Below are 20,566 nucleotides of genomic sequence, written 5' to 3'. Positions count from 1 at the left end.
GAGAAGGCCCTAGGACTTGCCCCCCCCGCCCCCCCCAGCCCAAAACAGAACAACAGAGGCTGTTTTCCGATCACTATATTGTTTTTAATAGAGAGGTTTTTTCTGGCCACAGAGGAAAGGAAGAGGGAGCCAGAGACCCATCCCCCAAAGGCACTGGGATGGGGTATGTGGATTTGTAAAAGATCCCCCTCCCCCATGATCAGTGGGGGATCATTGCAAAAATATCTCTCTGTACACAAAACTTCCATGTCAAAGCGGACTTCCCCAGAACATAGCATTAGCATTCACATTATTGAAAACAAAAAAAACAGAACTGAGACCATAAAAATAAATAAGGACATTCTAGAATCCCGAAAGCTCAGAGAAACAGATACATCCATTCTCAGTATCAGGAACAGCTTGGAGGCACAAGTTCTCTGAGGTACAGGGTGGGGTACAGGGGACGCTGGGCCTCATGAGATGAAGTCCATGTAGCAGCATGAGCCTTTTCAAGTCTTTAGAGTCATAGCAGCGCCCCAGGAGGCCTAAGCTAGGTTTGGGGGGGGGGTGGTAAAGGGGGAGAACCTTTGAGGAAACAAGAGGTTGTGTTCTCTCACTCCTTGGATAAATAAGAAAGGGATCAATAAGGAAGGGCTCAGTCCAAGAGACGATTCCCACCTTAGGGATGCCATATTCCAGTTCAGTGGATATGTGTGTGTGTGTGTGTGTGTGTGTGTGTGTGTGTGTGTGTGTGTGTGTGTGTGTGTGGCCCAGGCACCTTAGGGATGCCATATTCCAGTTCAGTGGATGGGTGTGTGTGTGTGTGTGTGTGTGTGTGTGTGTGTGTGTGTGTGGCCCAGGCACCTTAGGGATGCCATATTCCAGTTCAGTGGATGGGTGTGTGTGTGTGTGTGTGTGTGTGTGTGTGTGGCCCAGGCACCTTAGGGATGCCATATTCCAGTTCAGTGGATGGGTGTGTGTGTGTGTGTGTGTGTAGACTTTCCAACCCCACCCTGGCACAGGATGAGGTCGGATGGGGCTGGCCACCCTCAGTGGTAGGCCCCATGAGCAAAACTTACTCTCTGCAATAAAGGAGATGGGCACTGATTACAGCTCTTTCCAGATCCCAGCAGCCCTGCTGGGCAAGAAGCAGGGAACGTGGACCCCCACCACGGGGCCTCCCAGTCCCCTCTACTGCTCTACTCTTTTCCCCATAGTATTTTCTTGGATTGACAGGGCTGGAGACTCTGAACCCTCAACAACTTCACTTGCCCACTTCCCACATCCAGCCCTTCCTAGGGTGCAACTGCAAACCACCCCAACTCTCTGGGCTGGGAATGCTGGTCCCTGAGAGGCAGGAGAGAAGGCACGCTCTCCTTGGGGTGCAGCCAGCTGCATCTTAGAGCCTGTTCCAGATGGGTGACTCCCCCCACCCTCAGCTGAGCTTAGAGCAGCCCCCCAGCGCCTGTCGGTAGGCCTCTGTCACCTCCTGGCAGTCCGTCAGGGAAAAGCAGCTATCTCCCAGGGGGTCCCGCCGCCAGCGCCTCAGATGGCCCCCGGGGCCCTCTGAAGGGGGCTCCTCCAGTCCCATGAGATTATCCACAGACACACAGCCCCGCAAAGGGGGCTCAGGCAACCGTTCAGGCAAGTCCAGTTGGTCAAAGGACTCGGAGGACAGGATACTGTCCTCGCTCACTGCTCCGGAGGGACGGCTGGCCCGGGCCACAGGGCGTGGTGAGGCCAGCTCATCCAAGGAGCCGAAGGTGGTAGGAGCTGCGAGCTGAGTGGCCGTGCGGGAGAACTTGCCATTGTGTTTGAGGATACCCTTGCGCTGGAGCAGCCCCGAGGCCTGGGGGTTTTTCTGCTCTAGGGGGTCACTGCTCACAAACACGTCACCGGCATCCAGAAGCTCCCCAGACTCACTGGGTTCGGGAGAGGAGTAGTAGCCTGACTCCCGCTGCCGGGACTTCTTGAGGATGCTCTTCTTGGGAAGCAGGGGGGCAGCCTGCCCTGGGCTCACAAGGGTGGGGCTGAGCTCGTGGGGGTCCTCCTGCGTCCCCTCTGAGGAGACAGATGACTTCTTTTTGAGAATGCTCTTAGGCAGCTTGAGAATGCCCTGGCCAGGGCGAGGGGCAGCGTTGTCAGCCAGGTCCCCCTGGAGAGACTGGGCCATGTCATTCTCCTTGCGGGACTTCTTGAGTGAATGCTGCCGCTCCAGGCCCGGTGCCGTACCCCCACCTCCGGGAGCGTGCTGCTTGAAGAAGCTGCACACCTTGGCGCCGTTCTCCAGGAGGGGGCGGGAGGAACGCCGCAGCCAGTCAGTTACGGAGGCCCGGGCAGAGTCGCCGCAAGGGTGCCCACCCTCGTGCAGGGCCTCCTGCTCCCACACTCGGGTGGCGTAGCCCCAGTTGACCCACCAATGGCTCACCACATCCTCTAGGGTGGCTCGGCGGGTAGGGTTCACCATTAACAGCCACCGGATCAGGCCACAGGCATCTGGAAGACAAAAGGCAAGGGGACCTCAGTTTGGCAGTGCTAAGTCCCTAACTCTTTGGCTCCTATGCCAGAAATGCCCATTCCTACCCAACTCTCCAGACAGGGCATGTCCCATGATGGCTTCCCCCCGTCTCCAGCTTTCCTGGATTGACTCCACCAATTTCCTCTTCTGTCCCATAACCCCCTAGAGCTTAAGACCCCTGCATTAGCCTTTGTTTGTAGGTTTGTGTATCTGTCTCTCTCTCTCCCTTGAAATTTAACCCACTGATAGGGATTGTGCCATAGGGAAAACAAAGACTCTCAAACCCTTCTTCCTGTGGTGCATAAAAGGACAAAAACAATAGGAAATGAGACAATTGTAGCAAAGGAGATCTGAGTTAGACCTTAGGAAGCACTTCCCAAATATAATCAAACTGCCCATAAGGGAGGGAAGAGATATCCCCTCCCTCTTCTGAGGTCACAGACCCTGGTGGCAGAGAGATGACAGCAGGAGGTGGGGTGGAAGGTACCCTATCTCTTTGCTTCAGTTACCTGAGCCACAGTTTGGTTCACTGCCTAAGGATTTAGCATCTCCACTCCATCGAGAGGGATACCCAGGGCCTGGACAAGATGCCCACACCTCCCACTCACCAGAGGGTTTAGGCGGCTCCCGGTACGCCCCATTGCTGATCTGCTTCACCAGCGTCTTGTGGTCCTGCCCGTCAAAGGGCATGGTGCCATGCACCAGGATGTAGAGGAGGACACCCAGGGACCAGCTGTCCACCTGAGAGAGAGGAGGGGGAAAATCAGCAAGAACGCCACGGGCTGCAGGGCTGCCAGCCTCTCCCTCAACACCAGAGGACACACGCTGAGGATGTCAGAGGTCAGTGCACCTGGAGACAACCTCCCTTCAGTACCCAGGAGCAAAGGGGGTGACCTTGCAGGAGAAGGGACGGAGGTTCTCAGGGAGAGAGGTCATTAATCACTTTCCCTTGGTGGGGAGCAGCCGCAAGCATAAGAAAGGTAGTCAGGTCATCCATTCTGGGCCAGAGAAGGGTGGTTATGAGTGATACCACTTCTAGATCATTCCAGGAAAGCTGGATTTGATGCCAGGAAAGGTAATGGGAACTAGGAAAGTGGGAGAGGCAAGAAACTAGACTGGGTGTCAGGAGACCCAAGTTTTAGTTCCAGTTTTCCACTCCTGGCAAGAGAACTGGCAGGTCACTACCATGGTGGTGGTGGGGTGGGGGGAGGGTAGGGGTGGGGTGGTGGTGCTGTTTTCTCCTCTGAAAAGGGGAATAACTAGAAAACCAGCCCATCTACCTCAAAGGATCTAAGGTCATAGTAAGTGACTGAGGAGGGCGGACACGTACCTCTGGGCCCGTGTAGGGCTTCCCATTGATGATCTCGGGGGAGGCATAGAGGGGACTCCCACAGAATGTCTGCAGGAACTTGTCTTGGTGGTATAGGTTGGACAGGCCGAAGTCAGCAATCTGCAGTATTAGGAGAAACACAGGCAGGGGTCACAACAAGGCCTGGCTTCTCCTGCAGCTCTTGGACTGCCCCTCTTGATTCCAGAAAAACCCAGGCCCCCAACAAAAGGAAGGGGTGCTCATGACCCCTGCCCCACTCCGGGCACTGCTAGCATAGCTCAGGCTCTGGAAGAAAGAGCCTGGAGAAGGTTGTATCAATGAGAAACTCCCTAGACAAGACTATGTGGGGGCTCCAGGCCCCTTTGCTCATGCTGTACCCACCCTCCAAGGAGTCTTTCTCCTGTCTATGCACTTTCTCCTGATCCTACAAGGCTCCTGGGAAGGCTTCCATCGCCCTGAGATCTTCTCCCCCTTCTCTTATGATGTCCTATACTACTTCTGAAGGCTTGCTGTAGCCAAAATGTACACTTCCTGTGCTGACTTCTTTCTGCCCCACCCTCACAGCCCCCACTCCTGGTCCTGTACCTCCTAGCACAGGTATGGCTGCTAAATGGGGCTCTATGGCCACTCACTGACTAAAAGGAGGGCCTATCTGCTGAGAGGGGAGAACCAACTTCTCTCGGCAATGCCACAGCCCTCAGAAGCAGTGAGCCCATTGCTGATTAACCAGGCAAGGCTTTGGATGCCCTTCCTAGCAAAGGGCTCATCTCTCTGCCCACACCTGGGCAGGCCCTGGTGGCAGGAACCCAGGGTCAGCTGGGTGTAGCTGAGAAGCGAGGGTGAAGGCAGAAGAAAAACTGGGGCTGTGGTTACAGCCCAGGAGAAGGATCTTCTCATAGGATTCCCTGAGCCACCTGATATGGAGGGTCTCAGAGGCCCCAAACCCATCTCCTCAGTTCCCGGAGATACTCTTCCCCCAACTATCCTCCAACAGAGGTTGAAGTTGTGCCCTGTTGCTCCTGACCCCTTCACCCCCATCAGAGGGTTAACTGTGGCCAGGGCAGGGAGGGGTTGTTTATGAAAAGCTGGCTGGCTCCTTCGTTTACGGTTTTATTGCCCTCTTATCAAACAGTTACCCTCTAAGCCCATAAGGAGGCATATGACTGGTACAGATGGGAAAGTTCGTGCCTGCTCCAGTTATCTGGGTTTATTGGCTCTGGTGTCCCTCCCTCTGGTCAGCATCAAAGAGAGCCCCACCTGCTTCAGGAATTGGCTGAGGAAAGGGGAATGAACTCAGTGCCAGGATGTGCATGGGTTAGGGGCCACCAGAGAGGAGACTATGTCCTAGGTTCAGAAAGATTCTGAGGAAGATCAGGGTACAGAGTCAGGGCCAGCCTCTCTGCTTGAGCTCTTGGCCAGCCCTTGCTGCCTCCACCTCCCTCTTCCAGCCCTGAGATCTGAGTTTGTCCCATCACCATGAACTTCTGACCTAAATTTAACTACTTAGGCATAGGAATCCAACTGCTGCAGGAAGCAGGAAGCTGATGCTGGAGCGTTTGGTCTGTGGGGAAAGATGCCAAATGGCTGCCTAATTGCAGCAGATCAGAACACTCCTGCATGTGTGTTTGCGTGCAAGTGTGCACACAGGTGGGGAGAAGAGCTCAGGCCCTGACCCTCTCCCTGCCCAGTCCCAAAGCTGTGAGCAAAAGCTGCCCTAGATCTGGAACCCTGTCAGCCTTGTGATGTCAAGGGAGAGCATCCTGCCAAGAACACCGGTCTGGGGATCAGAAGAACATGGCTCAACCCCTTGCTGACTGTGGGATCTTGTGCAAGTCACCCCTCATTTTGGGGGCCAATGTTTTCTATCCATAAAATGAGGAGCTGGAACGGATGACGGCTGAGCCAATGTAGTAAGTTCCAATGTGTTAAGTCTGAGCTTTGCTCAGCTTCTTCTAGGACCCCCTAAGGGCTTAGCGATGACTGGAGACAGTATGGAAAGTCTGGGGTTGGGTCGGGAAGATACTGGAAACAAAAAGGGGGACTCACCTTGATATTTCCACTGGCATCTAAGAGGATGTTCTCCAGCTTGAGATCTCGGTGAACCACCCCATTCTGAAAGAGGGAGGGAAGAGAGTCACAGGAAGGTCACCAGAGGAGAGAAGGATATGAGGGGCCTAGTCTGGAAAGGGAGAGGCGGAATACCCATCTTTATTGGTACATAGCCTCTGAATGGCAGGCCCTCCCATCCCTGGGCCAAGAGAGGAGAAGCTAAGAGATAGACCATTTCCTTTTCTGAGAATCCAGAACCTAGCTTTGCCTCTGCTTCTGTCTCCCCATGTGATCATGGACAAGTCAAGGCATCCCTCTGGTCCAGATCAGCCCCACAACACCAGGGACCACCCCCTTGGAACAGGGCTGGGCGGGCAGGTGCTCACTTGGTGGCAATAGTACACGGCGGAGACGATCTGCCGGAAGAAATGGCGGGCGTCACGCTCGCTGAGCCGTGGCCGCTCGCTGATGTAGTCATACAGGTCGCCCCGGCTGGCGTACTCCATGACGATCACAATCTTGCTGCTGTTCTCAAACACTGGGTGAAACGAGACAGGGATGTCAGGCCCTTCCCGAGGCCACTGCCCACCACTGGGGCCCACATACTCTTCCCTGGCCCCAAACCAGACAAGAGAAGGGCCTTTAAAAGTTCTCAGCATCTTCCAAGAGCAATGAGGTGAGGCCAAGGGAACTGCCCCTCCTTCCCTCTCCTTGGAATTTCAAGCTTTTGAGGATTCTTAAAACTACCCTGGCAACCCTCCAGGAAGGTAGAGACATCACTGGGTGACAATGAAAGGTGAGGCTCTCTGGTCCAGAATCCAGTACTTATTACTTTGCAACTGTGGGCAAATCTCTTCTAGAAATGTCAGTAAAAATGCAGGTTTAGAGTTTGAATCCTGGCCCCACCACTTACTAGCTAGGTGACCATGGGTAAGTTATTGCACCATTGTGCCTCAGTTTCCTCACTGGAAAAGTGGGGTAATCATGACAACCTCACAGGGCTGGGGTGAAAAACAGATAAAGGTCAGTGATAGCTCTGGGTCTGGCTAAGCAAGCTGGCACGGGGTCTGGCATAGAAACGAACACTCGGGAAACGGTACCTACTCTTATATTTATTATCAGTATCCCCATGCATAAATTTGAAAACTAATGTCAGTAATAATGGCTGCCTTGAGAATCAGAAGAGGGATAAGGTATATGAAAGTGGTTTATAAACTATAAAGTGCATGGAGTGCTGAGATATGAATCACCCTCATCATCATTGACTCCCCATCCAGAGTATCCAGCCCAGGGCCTTGTACACAAAAATGATTAATAAATATTTGATAATTAATTGATGGCTTGCGTTCCTGGCCTTCAGCCCACCCCAGCTGCCTTAGGGTCTTCTTACTGCGTTGGGCCTTGCCCTGACTCCAGTCCCCTGGAGAAGTGGGCAGGAGCTGGTTTACCAAACTGGCCCCTTGGCTGGGTTTGTGTTAGAAAGTATGTCTGTGACATTACATCTTTGTGTCAAATGGGTCCTATGAGTTGGGCTTGCTCAGCAATTGTCTAGCCTCTGACAAGAAGCCAAGGGAGGAGGCTTCTCCCAAGAGGAACCCCAGCTCCCAGACAACTGGATGCTTGGCTAGGAGGACTGAGAATTTTTCCTGGGAAACATGACCAAGGCCCTGATCTCTGGTGATGCAGCTTCTTGGCTGACTCCACCCATGTGCTTCTGGATATCTCTGCAGGGGAGAATGTAACCTTTGTGCCATGAAACTGGGAGGTCAAGAGGCAGCCAGGAAACATTCTGGAAAGTAGTTGGGTGAGAGGTCAGCTCCTAGAACAGGAGCCTCTCTTCAACCCACACCCCTTGAAGGAGGCCTGGTTCGGGATGGATCTGGGGGAGCCCTGGCACACATACAGCAACTCTGATACCCCAAGTCTGCTGAATCTGAAGGTACAGGAGAAGCCACATCCTGAGCTTCAAAGCTCAGTTCCCAGATCCAGCTGAAGACATGGGTGTGGAGAAGAATTCACACACATAAACCGCCCAATCACCAAGCTCAGTCCGGCTTTGTCAATACTGTGTCATCTGCCCACTCTCCCCTGGGGGAAATACATGGATACAATTAGCCTTCTCAGCCACTTGCCTGAGCTCCTCCTGGGACAGGCTCAGGCCACGAGGCCATGTTGGTGGCTCTGCCCTTAGTCTTCTTATGAACAGAATACAAGAGGGGAGACTTCCCTATTTTTGTCTACCCATAATATTGAGACAGAGGACAAAGTCACAGGCTTCCTTCCTTCCCTCCTGCCACTGCTATTACTGTTTTCCCTTGAATCATGTCTAAGTGACATTATGTAAAGGCGTGAAGAAGACAGGTACATGTAAGAGGGTGCTCCCCCCCTCTCCCTCTTTACCTTCTCTTGCTCACCTTGTTGTCTGGGCCACAAGGGAGAGGGCAGTTGGAATGGCAAAGCCAATGTTGATGTCAGAGCAAGAGGAGGCTGAGAGAGAAGAGGAGGGAGGTAGGAGCCAACCCTGCCTGTGGCAGGAATGATTCAGAGCCAGGAGGCCTGGTTTGGAGGCCTATTAAGAAAAATAGCACCCACGCACCTGAGACAGGTGCATGTCCATGGATGTTAAAGCACCCCCCACCCCACCCCCGACTGCTAAGGAGCTCACTGGGCTCGGGAGGCAGTGTTCAAGCAGGGAAAAACCTAACAAGAATGTCAAAAAAGCCTGAAATGCGTTGGGTACCTCCCATGATCTGAGCACTTGGTGACATTATGTAATTTGATCTTTGCAACCACCCTGTTACGTTAGTAATGATTATCCTGTTTTACAAATGAGGAACTGAGGCCCGGAGATGAAATCAAATGAGTTGCCCAAAGTCACACAGCTGGGTTTCAAATCCAGCTTCTTGCCCAACTCTCAAGCCCACGTCTTTCTCATTGCTTTGTGCCATCTGTTCTGACTGCCCCCCCGATCCCCACCACACACACACAGATCTCCAACTCCCAGCTGCAAATGTCCCCCTCTGTACCTTCATGGATGGCAATGATGTGGGGATGGTTGAGAGACGACATGATCTCAATCTCCCGCCGAATGTGCATTAGATCTTGCTCATCTTTGATTCTGTCTTTCCGGATTGATTTGATGGCCACCTGGGAGCAGAGAAAGCAGGAACGTGAGAAGAAAGGTCTGGCAGGTAAAGGCCCCACCCCCACCACCCAAGGACACTCTAGGGTGGTCCTTCTGCAGCTGCTACAAAGGCCACAGGGTACACCCAGAGAAGCCACTCCACCCTTCACAAGGGCAGATGGCAGGGAGGCTGGAGAGCACCTTCCCTAGTGAAGGTTCTCTCACCTGCGTTGGGAGCAGGTCAGGCAGGGGGAGGGGGCAATGACCACCTTATTCAGATCCACAGATGAACCGGTGGTAACAACCTGCATTCGCATGGCAGATGCTTTATGATTTACAAAGCAATTTACCATACACTGTATTTCTCCTGCACCATCAGGACAAGAACTGGGCCTGTTTTGCTTACCATGAGATCCCCAAGGCCAAGTGGTACATAGTGGGCACTGGCACACAGTAGGCACTGAATAAACCCATTTGTTGAATTAGTACATGAATTGGCCCTCACAACAACCCTGGCAGGTAGGCAGAGGAAGTATCATCACTACCATTTACACGTGTGGAAACTGGAAGAGAGGTGATGTGACCTGCTCTAGGTCATACAGTCACTAATGGGCACAAACTGGGCTTAGATTGTTGGCCATCTGACTGTGGGTCTGGCACTTTTCCCACCGCAGCACCCTATCTTGCTATAAAAAACCAGGCTCTTCAGTCTAGATAAAGCATGTCCCTCCCCAGCAACAAACTAGACAGTTACATAGTGTTCTCTGGACCTTGTCAACTTAGTTGGTAAAGGTGAAATGCACCATATAAGGATGAAACTCTCTGGCTAGTACACGTGGTAGGTTCAGGAAGGGTGGAGTGTGGCAAGGGGAAATGGAGAAAGATCTGCCAAAGCACAGTTCAAGCAACCCTCTTAGAGACTGAGGAGTCTCAGTCCCTTTCTCTGCTCCACTGCACTCAGGGGGCAGCTCCCGGAGAATGGACCAGCAGGGGTGGGCAGGGGAGTCAGGGGGCAGATATGAGAAAGGGAGAACAGCAGCAAGCAGGGCCAGGAGTGTGTGGCGTGTGTGGAAGCCACTATCTGGGGAGCCAGGGCCCTGGGCTCTCGCCCATTCTGCCCCTGTCCATGTGGGCAGGCCCCACTGCCTCTCGGAACCTTTGTTTTCATTTCTGTGAAATAAAGGGGTTGGACTAAGAAGTCCGAGGTGCTTTGCTGCTCAGATTCTGTGAGCCCTACAAATGCCATGGGGTCCTCAGAGCCTGAAACATTGGCGTCAGGTGCTGGGGTAGGGACAGGAGGGTGTCATGGGGCCGGTCAGTTCCTAAGTTCCGTCCAAGGACAGGAACGGTAAACACAAGACTTCCCCTTCATGGGAGTCAGGCAAGTTATGAGAAATCTGAAGACACAGACTGAGGTAAACAGCTTCTCATTCAATTTCCCTGGAGGGCTCGCCTCCCCTCAGATTCAAAGGGAGACAGAGAAAGGGAAACCACGGCTTGAGGGGCGGAGCCTCTAATCCACCCTTTCACAGGGCTCCGGAGGCAGACAATGGCTTCTGGCTGGCAGGGACAGCAAGCCCTGCGGGCTTGTGTTCTCCCATCCGACAAGAATGCGGAACAGGCTTAATCCCGTAAGAGGAGCTGCTCACAATGCCCCGGCCCCGTCACCCCAGCAACGGGCCAGGGATGGCATGCCCTCCACCCCGCTCCAGCATCTGTGAGCAGGGCAGGGAGGACAATGCAGGCGGGAGGGACGGTCACCATGGTGCCTCCACCCCGAGATGCTGCAGAGGCCCCTGCTGTAACGGCAGGGCGTGGGGCTGCACCTCCCCCTCTCTCTTCTGTCCCCCCTTCTGCTCCAAACCATCCATCTCTTCCAGCGAGCTGGGGAGAAAAATCCCTAGGTTTGGAATCAAGTTTGGGGGAGGGGGCCTTGAATCCAACTCTGAGGCCCCTCTCCTGGGTTCAACCTAGAGCATCACTCCCAAACGCCCCTCTCCCCACAGCCTGCCCCCACCACACTCATTCGCACCCCTTCTCTCCCAAAGGAGAGACTTGATGGACTAATTCTTTTCTCTCTAAAACTTTGTTTTTAAAATCGGAAAATGGATAAATGGCCCTACAAACTGTATTAAAAGATAGTAAAAAAAAAAATCATAAATAGACATAAATCACATCTTAGACAAAAATATTTGAGGGCTTAAGATTCACTCATATGCAAAAACGAGGTACATCTTAGAAGTACAATTTGTGTACACACTAGCAGGTACAATAGTTAGATAAATCATAAGCCTAGGGACAGGGTTCTAAAGAAGACAAGGCTGAAAGGAATGAGGTTGCTAGAAAAGTAAGGGGTTTTAGGGGTGCTAGAAGGAGTCCCTGCATGGGTACAGGGTGCATAAGTGGAACACCGAGGTCCTTTTCTTTCAACTCTGGGAGCCTGTGATCCTAAATCAAAATTATTAATCGTCAATGGATGGTTCCATCATCCCACAAACTCTTGCTCTGGCCCTGGGGAGGCTAGGTCAAGAACCCTCCCGTTTATCCACATTAGGACCCAGGACACCACAGCTCAGCTGGATTTGCCAGGCTGGAAACAAGTTATGTCACCAGGCCCCCACCAGGCCCCAAGCAGGGAGCAGACAAGTAGAGCAGTGCATCCCGCCCTTTGCTGACTGGGCCCTGTTCCCAACCCATCCCAGTCCCACAGGGTAGGGTATCTGCCAGCCAGCCCGTCCAAGTCAACCAGATACAGCAACAGCTCAGGCCTAGGCAGAGCTCAGTGTACAGAGAGCATTCAACAACTGTCTGCTGGTGACCCTAAATCACAAATAAATATTCAGTGGTTAAATCACTGGGCTGATCCCCGACTGCTAGATAAAATTTTCTCTTCTTCTTCCCAGACATGGGCGAAAAGTCAACCCCGGTTATGAGGACTAATTTTGAGGGATCTCTGTTCCCTCAACTAACGTTGAGGGATAGCTGGGCAATAGGTCTCTAGAATAAAATTAAACTGATTTGAGCCAAGGGAGAGGGTAAAATTGTTGTATGGATCACCCAAAGGCAAGAAGCCACATGCCCTGAGACAGTACTGGTTTATCTCAGCATAATTATTATCAGTGCCTCTTTTACACTCCAAGTAGCCAAGATTAGACAATACATTATAGGAACACCCTATCCAGAGGGAGAAGGAATCCCAGCCCTAGTGAGGATGATGTAATTGTGAACACCGGATCAGTGGACTGTCGAGAGTCCAGGTTTCTAATTCTTATTTGACCCCATCAAGCTATGCAACTCAAGACAAGTCACTGAAATTATCAGATTAACTGGTCTGGCTAGTTTTTAATTTCCTCATCAGAAAAATGAAAGGTCATGTATTCTCCAAACATCTGCCTACATCTGCACCTACTATGTTCCGGGTGCAGTGTTAGGATGTTGGGGATTCAGAGAGAAATTGGCCAGTGCCCACACCAAGGTCCTCAGTGCAGTGGGAGGACTGGCAGTTGAATCAACCCCAGTCTAGGGAGGGATGAGACCATAAAGGCCCCAGCCTGCCCAAGGACTCCAGGAGCACTGGAGCAAGATTTCTTTACCTGGAGGAGCAGGGAAAACCACCCCAGGGAGTAAACTTTGGGGTCTTAAGGCTGGGGGGTAGGGTTTGATAACTGAAAGGGGGGAGGTGGGGTGGGTGGATAGGGAGGGGATCCAAGGGCAGTCCAGACAGAGAAAAAAGTCTGAGCAAAGGCCATAAAGAAAGGAGCCTTTCACAAGTTTGTGCATCAGGATCTCTAAACTCCCATCCAAACTCTAGCATTCTCCATGGAGCTTCTTCAGAAACGGGTCACCTGCCTCTATGCCAGGTGAGTACTAGCCAAGGATTGTTGTCAGGGACTTGTTCAAAATACCCCAGTGATTTTCTTGCCCCAGTGGTCCTGCATGTTGGAAAGATGGCAGGGCTAATTCCTGCATTCCATTTTGTAAATGGCAAATATGGAAGTCCAGAAAGGTGTACTGACTCTTCCCTGGTCCCCCCACACATCACAGGCAAAGTCAGAATCCAAGATGGCAGGCTCTTGCCTGGAGAAGCCACCGCCCCAGAAAACAAAAGTTCCTTGGAGATGCCCTGCCTTGCCTCCAGTTCCCCTCCTCCCACCCCTAGAGAAGGGAATGTCCACACCTTGCCTTGGGCCAGGCTGTGCAGCACCACCAGCTATCCCCATCCCACTTTAAAAATACACACATGCCAGCTTCTTTACCAAACCCCAGGAGAGGCGGGTGCTGGTACTCAATTGGTAAATACTACCTCCCTCCCAGGAACTCAGATCAGGAATGATCTGGATTCAGAAGATGGTAGAAAGATCTTAGAAAAGGAACATCCAGAGATGGTGGTTGCAGGTACCTGGGGAAAGGGTACAAGCTGGGCATCTCCGGTCATAGCCATTGCCCAGGGTTGGTGCCAAGAATCCTCTCTGGCCTTTCATGGGGCAGCTTCCGTCTGGGAGATGGGGCAAGAATCTGAAGGGTGACCCACTGAGATAACAGAGGAGAGGTTGGGCCTGGCTGGCCTGGGCTGGGCAGAGTGGGGATGAATCCAGGGGGCTCAGCCATCTCACCAAGTCCTGCTAAGAGCCAGGCATGGGGCAGGAATGGGCCTGAGCTGCCACCCCTAAGCCCCATACCATGCCCGCCCCCTACTTGCGACCCTCCACCCATTCAGTCAGATATTTGGGCAAGGAGCTTCCCTGCCCAGCCCTCTTGTGGTTTGGCCAGAGCCCAAGGACAAGAGTCGCCTGCAGCCAGAGCCTCCCTCCCTGCTGCTAAGCAGGCAGGTGCAGGAGGAGCCGAGAAGGCAGCGTCCTGCAGCTGGCCAGGCAGGAGCCAGCTCTGGCCAGGTGGAAGCCCTTCTCTGGAGCTGGGACCAAAGGAGAGATTAAGACTTTGAACAAAGCAGAGACCAAAGTGGATTGCCTTAAGCGAGCTGAGTGCAATCCATTCTTTTGCTTTGGGCAGGACAGCCCCAGGATGGGGGGGCTCTTCAGGAGAGGGAGGGTAGGATCTGATCAAAGCCAGCCTTGCTGGGAAAATAATACTGAGTGTGCCAGATACTGGGCTAAGCACTTTACATATATTATCTTATTTAATCCCGTGAGAACTCCATGAGGTAGGAATTATTATTATTCCCACTCTCCAGATGAGGAAACTGAGGTTCAAAGAGCCCCATAGCTGGTAAGCAAGAGCCAAGATTTGAACACTTGCGGTCTAACTTTGAGCTAAACGCCTCCCAAACAAGGTAAAAACCAGGAATATAGAGTACAGCTCACCTATCCCAGATCCCTCAACATACTCAGTGGAGGTGGGGTGGGGGGGCTGATTCCCAGTGACTTGTCCTACCCTAAGCACTGCCTGGAGCCGTGGGATAGGCAGTGGGAGCCACTAGAATGACAAAGCACACTGAGGCAAGCCTGGGCTCATCTCTAGGCCAGCTCTCTCAGTATTTGGTCATCCAAAGCCTGGGGTCTACCAAGTCAGGGATCTGTGTTCCTCTCTGGGCCTCAGCTTTCCCATCTGTCAATGAAGGAACTAGACCATGTCAGTAATATTCAAACATTTGAAGTCCCACACAGCAATTCAATATATCACAGTGACAAAAGCACCCCTACCCCAGAGCACTGCCCACTTGGCCCCCCTCATGCCCTTCATGGAAGGTAAGAGTTTCCAGGCAGATCACCCCAAATGCTTTATGGATTCCACCATTTCAGGGATCCTAACGTGTTTTTCTCTTTGGGGGCGGGTAGAGAGGTGATTGACCAGGGGAGTGGCAAGAGTCACAGGAGGAAATGTCATTTGGATGCCAGGAATGTACTTGGGAGACTAGAAGATCCAGAGCAAATATTTGTTTTTCCTTTGATGCCCTCCTGGAGCAGCCATTAGTCCCGCCAGCCTGCCCCTTCCTTTCTCCCTCTCCAGATAATCCCATCTGGCCCCTGATAACCTTATCTAGGCAGGTTGGAAAGGTGGAGAGAAAACTGGGATGGGAGTCACCTAGCAGGCTTTCCTCTGCATCTAGCCTCCACCTAAAGTCTCATTTTGGAGGAGATCCTGGACAGCCCCTGGTCTCCCTCCACCCAGCCAACTCTCTCTTCAGGGAAGGTCAAGAGGCAGGGATGGTGGTAGAGGTGGGAAAGAGGACGACTCTCCAGAATTGAGAAACCATTTGCACAGCAGGGCAGCTGCTCTCCAAGAGGGAGCAAGACCCTGTGCAAGTTCCCAGCAGAAGCAGCTGGTGGATCTGTTTCGGGGAGGTTCAGAGCAAGTCAGCTCTGATTTTGGCTCCCTACATGCAAGAAGCATGAGGACAGGGAGTACCTTCCGAATTTTCTTCTGATAGAGTTAATCCCTGCCTAGAGCCACTGAGGTTTAAAAACTGAAAGCTGGTTTATCTCACTCTGGAATCTACTGAAATCTCTTTCTCTTTCTTTCTCACACACACGCAGAAACCTAGGTCACAAGCCTGAAAGGGACCTCTGAACTTCAATCCCAGTATCTGGGCCACCCCAGGCCCCATGACCTAGGCTTCCCTCCAAAAAGAGGAAAGAAGCACAAGCCACGAGCAGCTATTTTCCAGTTAAGCCCCTGACAAAGCCTGGGCTCAGCAGTCTCAAACCTGGAGCCACATAGGGTTCTCGCACTTTTTATAGAAAGAGAAAGAAAAGGAAAGCCAGGAAGTACATGATTGCCCAATAGCTGTAACCTGGCAGCAGGCAACTGGGGACTGTGCCAGGTGTTAGCAGGAAAAACATCCTCAGTCCTTTTGATGGGGCCATAATCCACCCCCTTTCTCGGCATCCCCTCTCCTTCACCAATGAAACGACTTCTAACTAGTTAATGACTGCAAAAGCAAACACAACCTGGGAGGTGACCGCTGCCAAAGCCAATAAGGCAAACCATGCCACACGCACATACACACACACATCCATGCACACACACATACACAACACTTGGAACTCCCCGATAACCACCACATCCACACACTTGCCTCACAACCAGCACCTGACTGGATTTGACAAAACATAACTCCTAGACCATTTGCCCTCAAAGGCTTGTTAAAATGCAGATTATATGACCCCCTCCCAGACCTTCCAAATAAAACTGTCTGGGTATGGGAACAGAGAATATGTTCTAAATAAGCACCCACAGGTGATTCCTATGTACATTAAACTCAAGTTTGAGAACCACTGTTAACCCACTTGTGGCAAACCTGCCTCCTTTGAAGGTTCAGATTTACATATCGGTTCTCACGGCAGGCTCTGTGTGTCAGGAACAATTGGAGTTCACATTTCTAACTCATCCAATCCTCACAGCAGCATGTGAGCTGCATTTTTGCAGAAAGGGAAACTGAGAATTGCCCAAGCTCACACAGATTATAATATATACACAATCGCATATACCTACACACACCAGGTTATCAAGACAAGTTCCCTAAAAGGCCCCAAACCCAAAGGTATCTTAGGGCACAGTGGACCTTGCACAGGAACTTGATTTCCCATGTCCCAGAATACAAAATCCTTCATAATGAAACTTCCACTCAATCTTAGAGCTGTAAAGGACCCGAGTGTCATCCCCACCCCACCCCTGTGGAGCTCTCCACAGCATGCAGAGCTGCCAGACACTAGAACCAAGGTGAGAAATAGGACAGCTCACTCACCTCAACCACACACCCGTTTATTAGCCCCCCACACTAAGAACAGGCGCATCTACGGCCTCTTCCTATCCCACTCTATTGGACTGCCTGTTTCGAGCAAAATTCAACTGAAGTCCCATCTGCTCTAGGGAGTTTTCTCCATCTCAGGACAGAACACTTCGTCTTCTGTGCTCCCTACGCTAATGAGCCGCCTCACTTATTTGGTAGTAAGTGTGCTGCCTAGTGTTGCTGAGTTTCTCAGGTAAACCACCATTGTCACTCTAGGTCCTACAATCACGGACAGACACCTCTGCAACCGACGGCGCCCCCTCCACCCCCGCAACCTCAGCGTGGTGAAGACAACGCTGGCAGCTCCACCGAGCAGGGCGCGAACCCCCGACCCACCCCTTCGCTTCGGCGCCGCGAGAGGCGCCGCACTCACCAAGCGCCCGGAGCTCTCCCGCGCCTTCTTCACCTTCCCGTAGGTGCCCTTGCCCAGGGTCTCCAGGAACTCGTAGCGGTGCCGCAGGTTGTGCTTGTGGTGGTGCCGCTTCACCGCCTGCTTCTTCATCAGAGGCTTCGGCGACTTGATGAGCCCGTGGGCCAGGGGCAGGGCGAGCTCCGCGGTCAGGCTGGCGGCGGCCGAGGGAGGCGGGTCCGGGCGCCGGGGAAAGGCCAAGGACTCCATGGCGAGCGGGAGGACAGCGACCGCGGGAAGGGAATCGGCTGCGCGGGGAAAGTTAGAAGCCCGAGCACACCGCTCTCGCGCGGACGAGGAACACACAGTCGCACCAAAGAGCCGCATCCGGAATTGTTATAAACGCTCAGAGCCCGACGCCCTGGGCCCGCCCCCGACGCCCATTGGCCTGCTCGCCGGCCAAGCGTGACCGGGGCCGCCCGCATTGGTTCGCCAGAGCCCCCGGCCCCGCCTCCTCCCCGCGGCGTGGCTGGGGAAGGTGTCAGTGGAGCCTCGCCCGCCTGTACGCCGGGTCTCTACTTCTGGGAGGGACGGAAATGGGGACCGGGAAGAGGAGACGCGAGGGAAGGCTGCTTGGCGGCTTGGCACTGCTGGGGTCCGGAACCTTACTTTGAGCGCCCGTGCAACTGCTCTTGCCTCTGGTTAGCGCTCGGTCTCGGCTGGAGCCACCGATTGTGGTTCCATTGTGCTGTGTTCTCAGTTGGCAGGGAGCAATCAGAGGGCATTAGAGACCATCAAAGTATTTCATCATCCTGTGTGATTTGCTTAGTCCAAGCCAAAATCTGTAAAGTCCCTTGAAGGCTCTTTAAGTCCTTAAATAAGAAAGAGGATGGGATGAGATGAAGGCAGACTCCAGAAAAGTAGAAGGGCTGGTGGAGAGTTGTTCTAGGGTTCTGGGTTCACTCCTCTTCAGTTAGATCAACTTTAATTAGATCCCAGAGAAAAGGTTCCAGAAAGTTCTTACTTTTTCATCAAAGTATTTCAGGAGGCTTCTAGGGTTGAGTGGGTCCCTCTAGATGTGGTAGAATTTGCAGTGCTGGCCGGAAGTGGGGAGAGTCAAAAAGGAAGCATTTGTTCATTTTAAAAGTATAATATTACACTCCTACTGTTTAACAGACACTAGTACTCCCTAAACCTGTCAGTAACTGCCTCACGGTTTTCTTCGCTGTGATTTTGTTGCTAGGAGGAGCTATGCAGGAGCATGAGTTTGGCTGGTTTTTTGTGGCCTGGCCACCAGGTCCAGAATCCCCATTCTGAGTGCTCGTTGGGAGTGAAATTAGAACCTTCATAGGTTTTCCTACTCCCTCTAAATGTGGGTTAAGACAGGAGAAAGGGACATTTTCCCCTTTAGACTTCATGATAACCCAACCTTGTAAGGTGGGTATTATTCTGCTTAAAGTCACACACTGGTAAGAAAGTGGCACAGCTGGGATTCAGACCCCGGTCTGCGGGGAGATGACGGGAGGACAAGAGGCCTTGAGCCTCTTCCCTTGGGGCAAGCCCTCCTGCAAGCAGACTTAGAGGCCAGACTCAAGTCCAGCTGTTCTAGGGAGACTCCTGCTCTGCTCCCATACTCAGGAGTCGGTGCCTCCAGCTGCAGATTCAGGGCATGTTGAGGATCAAGAAGGGCTAGGTCCTCAATGTCTGGATATTGTGTTTAGTGTCTGCCCACTATCCTACTTCCACCGTTCTTTCTAGTGTGAATTTAAGGATGGAGAATGCTTGAACCTGTGCCTAGAGAGGATATACCTTGCACAAAAACATCCCCTCCCACAGGAAGTGGTAGCCAGCTTGACATTCTTCTCTCCACTAGCCTTGCCTCTGGTTATCTGCAAAAGTAGAATGAGGCCCAGAAGATAGTTGCCTGTCTGACCAGCTGTTTCCTTTCCCACCTAGGGCCATCCAGATGATTTAGGGCTCTCAAGAGGAAACATGGGTAATATACAAAGGAACACAGGTCTGAGTGTTGGGAGACCTGTGTTCTAGTTCTAACGGACATCAAACAGTTCGATGACCTTCTGCTAATTGCTTCGTTCATTCTGCCAGTACTGGGGCCCACTAGGTACCTGGGGATACGATCGTGGTGAGGTGGACATGGTCTCTGCCCTCAGAGAATTCTCAGTCTAGTGAGAAACTAGCAAATCCGATCAATACAGAGGAAGAAGGATCATGACAGGACAAGAACAAGATGTCCTTGGAATGCATAATAGGAGGGAGCCTCACTCTCAGAAGGGAGGAGGCTGGTCAGGGGCAGCTTCCTACAGACAAAGTCTTTTATGCTGAGACCTGAAGGACATGTGGCAATTAGCCAGATGAAGTCAATATTTCCTCTTAAGTAAGATGAAAGAATGATAAGAATGAATCTAACCTTCCCTTTCAGGCTTACTCTTGACTCCTGTGATTTCCTCCAGGTATCTCCAACACTGAGTGTGTAAAAGATACTCAGTAGCTGCTTAGGAACCAAAGGAATTGTGTAACATGATCCAAAGACTAAAATGAAAGCACTGATGGATGACTGATTTCTCTCCATTGCCAGCTAAATTGGGAATGGCAATGGGAACAGATCTCTGACCATCTCTTGGACCCTCCCCATCAACACTCTAGCTTCCTTTGATTAAAATCTAGATTCCCCTTTGTGAGGCAGCCAAGGATGACCAAAGACCCCAGGGCACAGCCTGGTGGCCCTCCAGGAGCTGCAGAACAGGGCTTCTATGGCGAGTCGGCCTAACCACTGTCTGTCTATGGCAGGCAGGCAAAGGAGACAGGCAAACAGACAAGGAGCCGGAATAGCAAGCCGACTCGGAAATTATCTTAACTCCTGAAACTCAAGTCTCAATTTCCTTAAAGGGAGACCTGGCCTGGCAGTCGGCAGTCGCAGAGTGAGAGTGGCCGCGGGGAATCTGCTTACGTCAGGGGACTCAGCCACCGACAGATATCAGGGAATTCCTGGGTCATCTGCTCAGATGTGCTCAGAGCCTGGGCTGGGCAGAGCCACTCTCCATCCTGCTGCCCCACTGTCCAGCCCCGGGTGCGGGAGCCTCCCCACCCTGTGCCCGATCACTGCCTGAGGGTTCTCAGGGAAAACCACACTCACTGGGCCCCTTATGTGCCACCCTGGGAAAGCCGCTGAGAATGAGTCTGTCCCTGTCCTTACATACTTCACAGTCTGGTGTGTGTTTGTGTGCGGGGTGGGGTTCTCCATTCAAGTTAAAAAGGGATTTTCATCAGCAGTGTAAGGACTGCTGAGATGTGTGAAGTACATGATATTGTGGGAGCACAGGTGGGGGGCAATAAGGCCATGCTTTGGGGGTGGGGGGCAAGGCAGCACTCCCCTGAAAGAAACATCTCAGAGGAGTCTTAAGTGATGACTAAGAATTAGTCTAGCCAGGGGCTGGGGTGGCTTGTTC

The 20,566-nt window shown here is 52.4% G+C and overlaps 1 protein-coding gene across 1 annotated transcript; it reads right to left on the bottom strand.

The window, feature by feature from the left end:
• Positions 1–62: 62 nt before the first annotated feature.
• NUAK2 (NUAK family kinase 2) lies at positions 63–17,487 on the bottom strand. Its single transcript, XM_037824912.1, has 7 exons — positions 17,124–17,487; positions 8,903–9,023; positions 6,263–6,414; positions 5,874–5,939; positions 3,828–3,947; positions 3,106–3,238; positions 63–2,475 (listed from the first exon to the last, which is right to left on the bottom strand). Exons 1-7 carry the CDS (start codon positions 17,484–17,486, stop codon positions 1,415–1,417), a joined length of 2,016 nt encoding a protein of 671 aa, XP_037680840.1. The 5' UTR covers position 17,487; the 3' UTR covers positions 63–1,414.
• Positions 17,488–20,566: the final 3,079 nt, after the last annotated feature.

Source organism: Choloepus didactylus, chromosome 2, assembly GCF_015220235.1.
Source record: "Choloepus didactylus isolate mChoDid1 chromosome 2, mChoDid1.pri, whole genome shotgun sequence".
NCBI lineage: Eukaryota > Metazoa > Chordata > Mammalia > Pilosa > Megalonychidae > Choloepus > Choloepus didactylus.
This window is presented reverse-complemented; position numbering and strand designations above follow the sequence as displayed.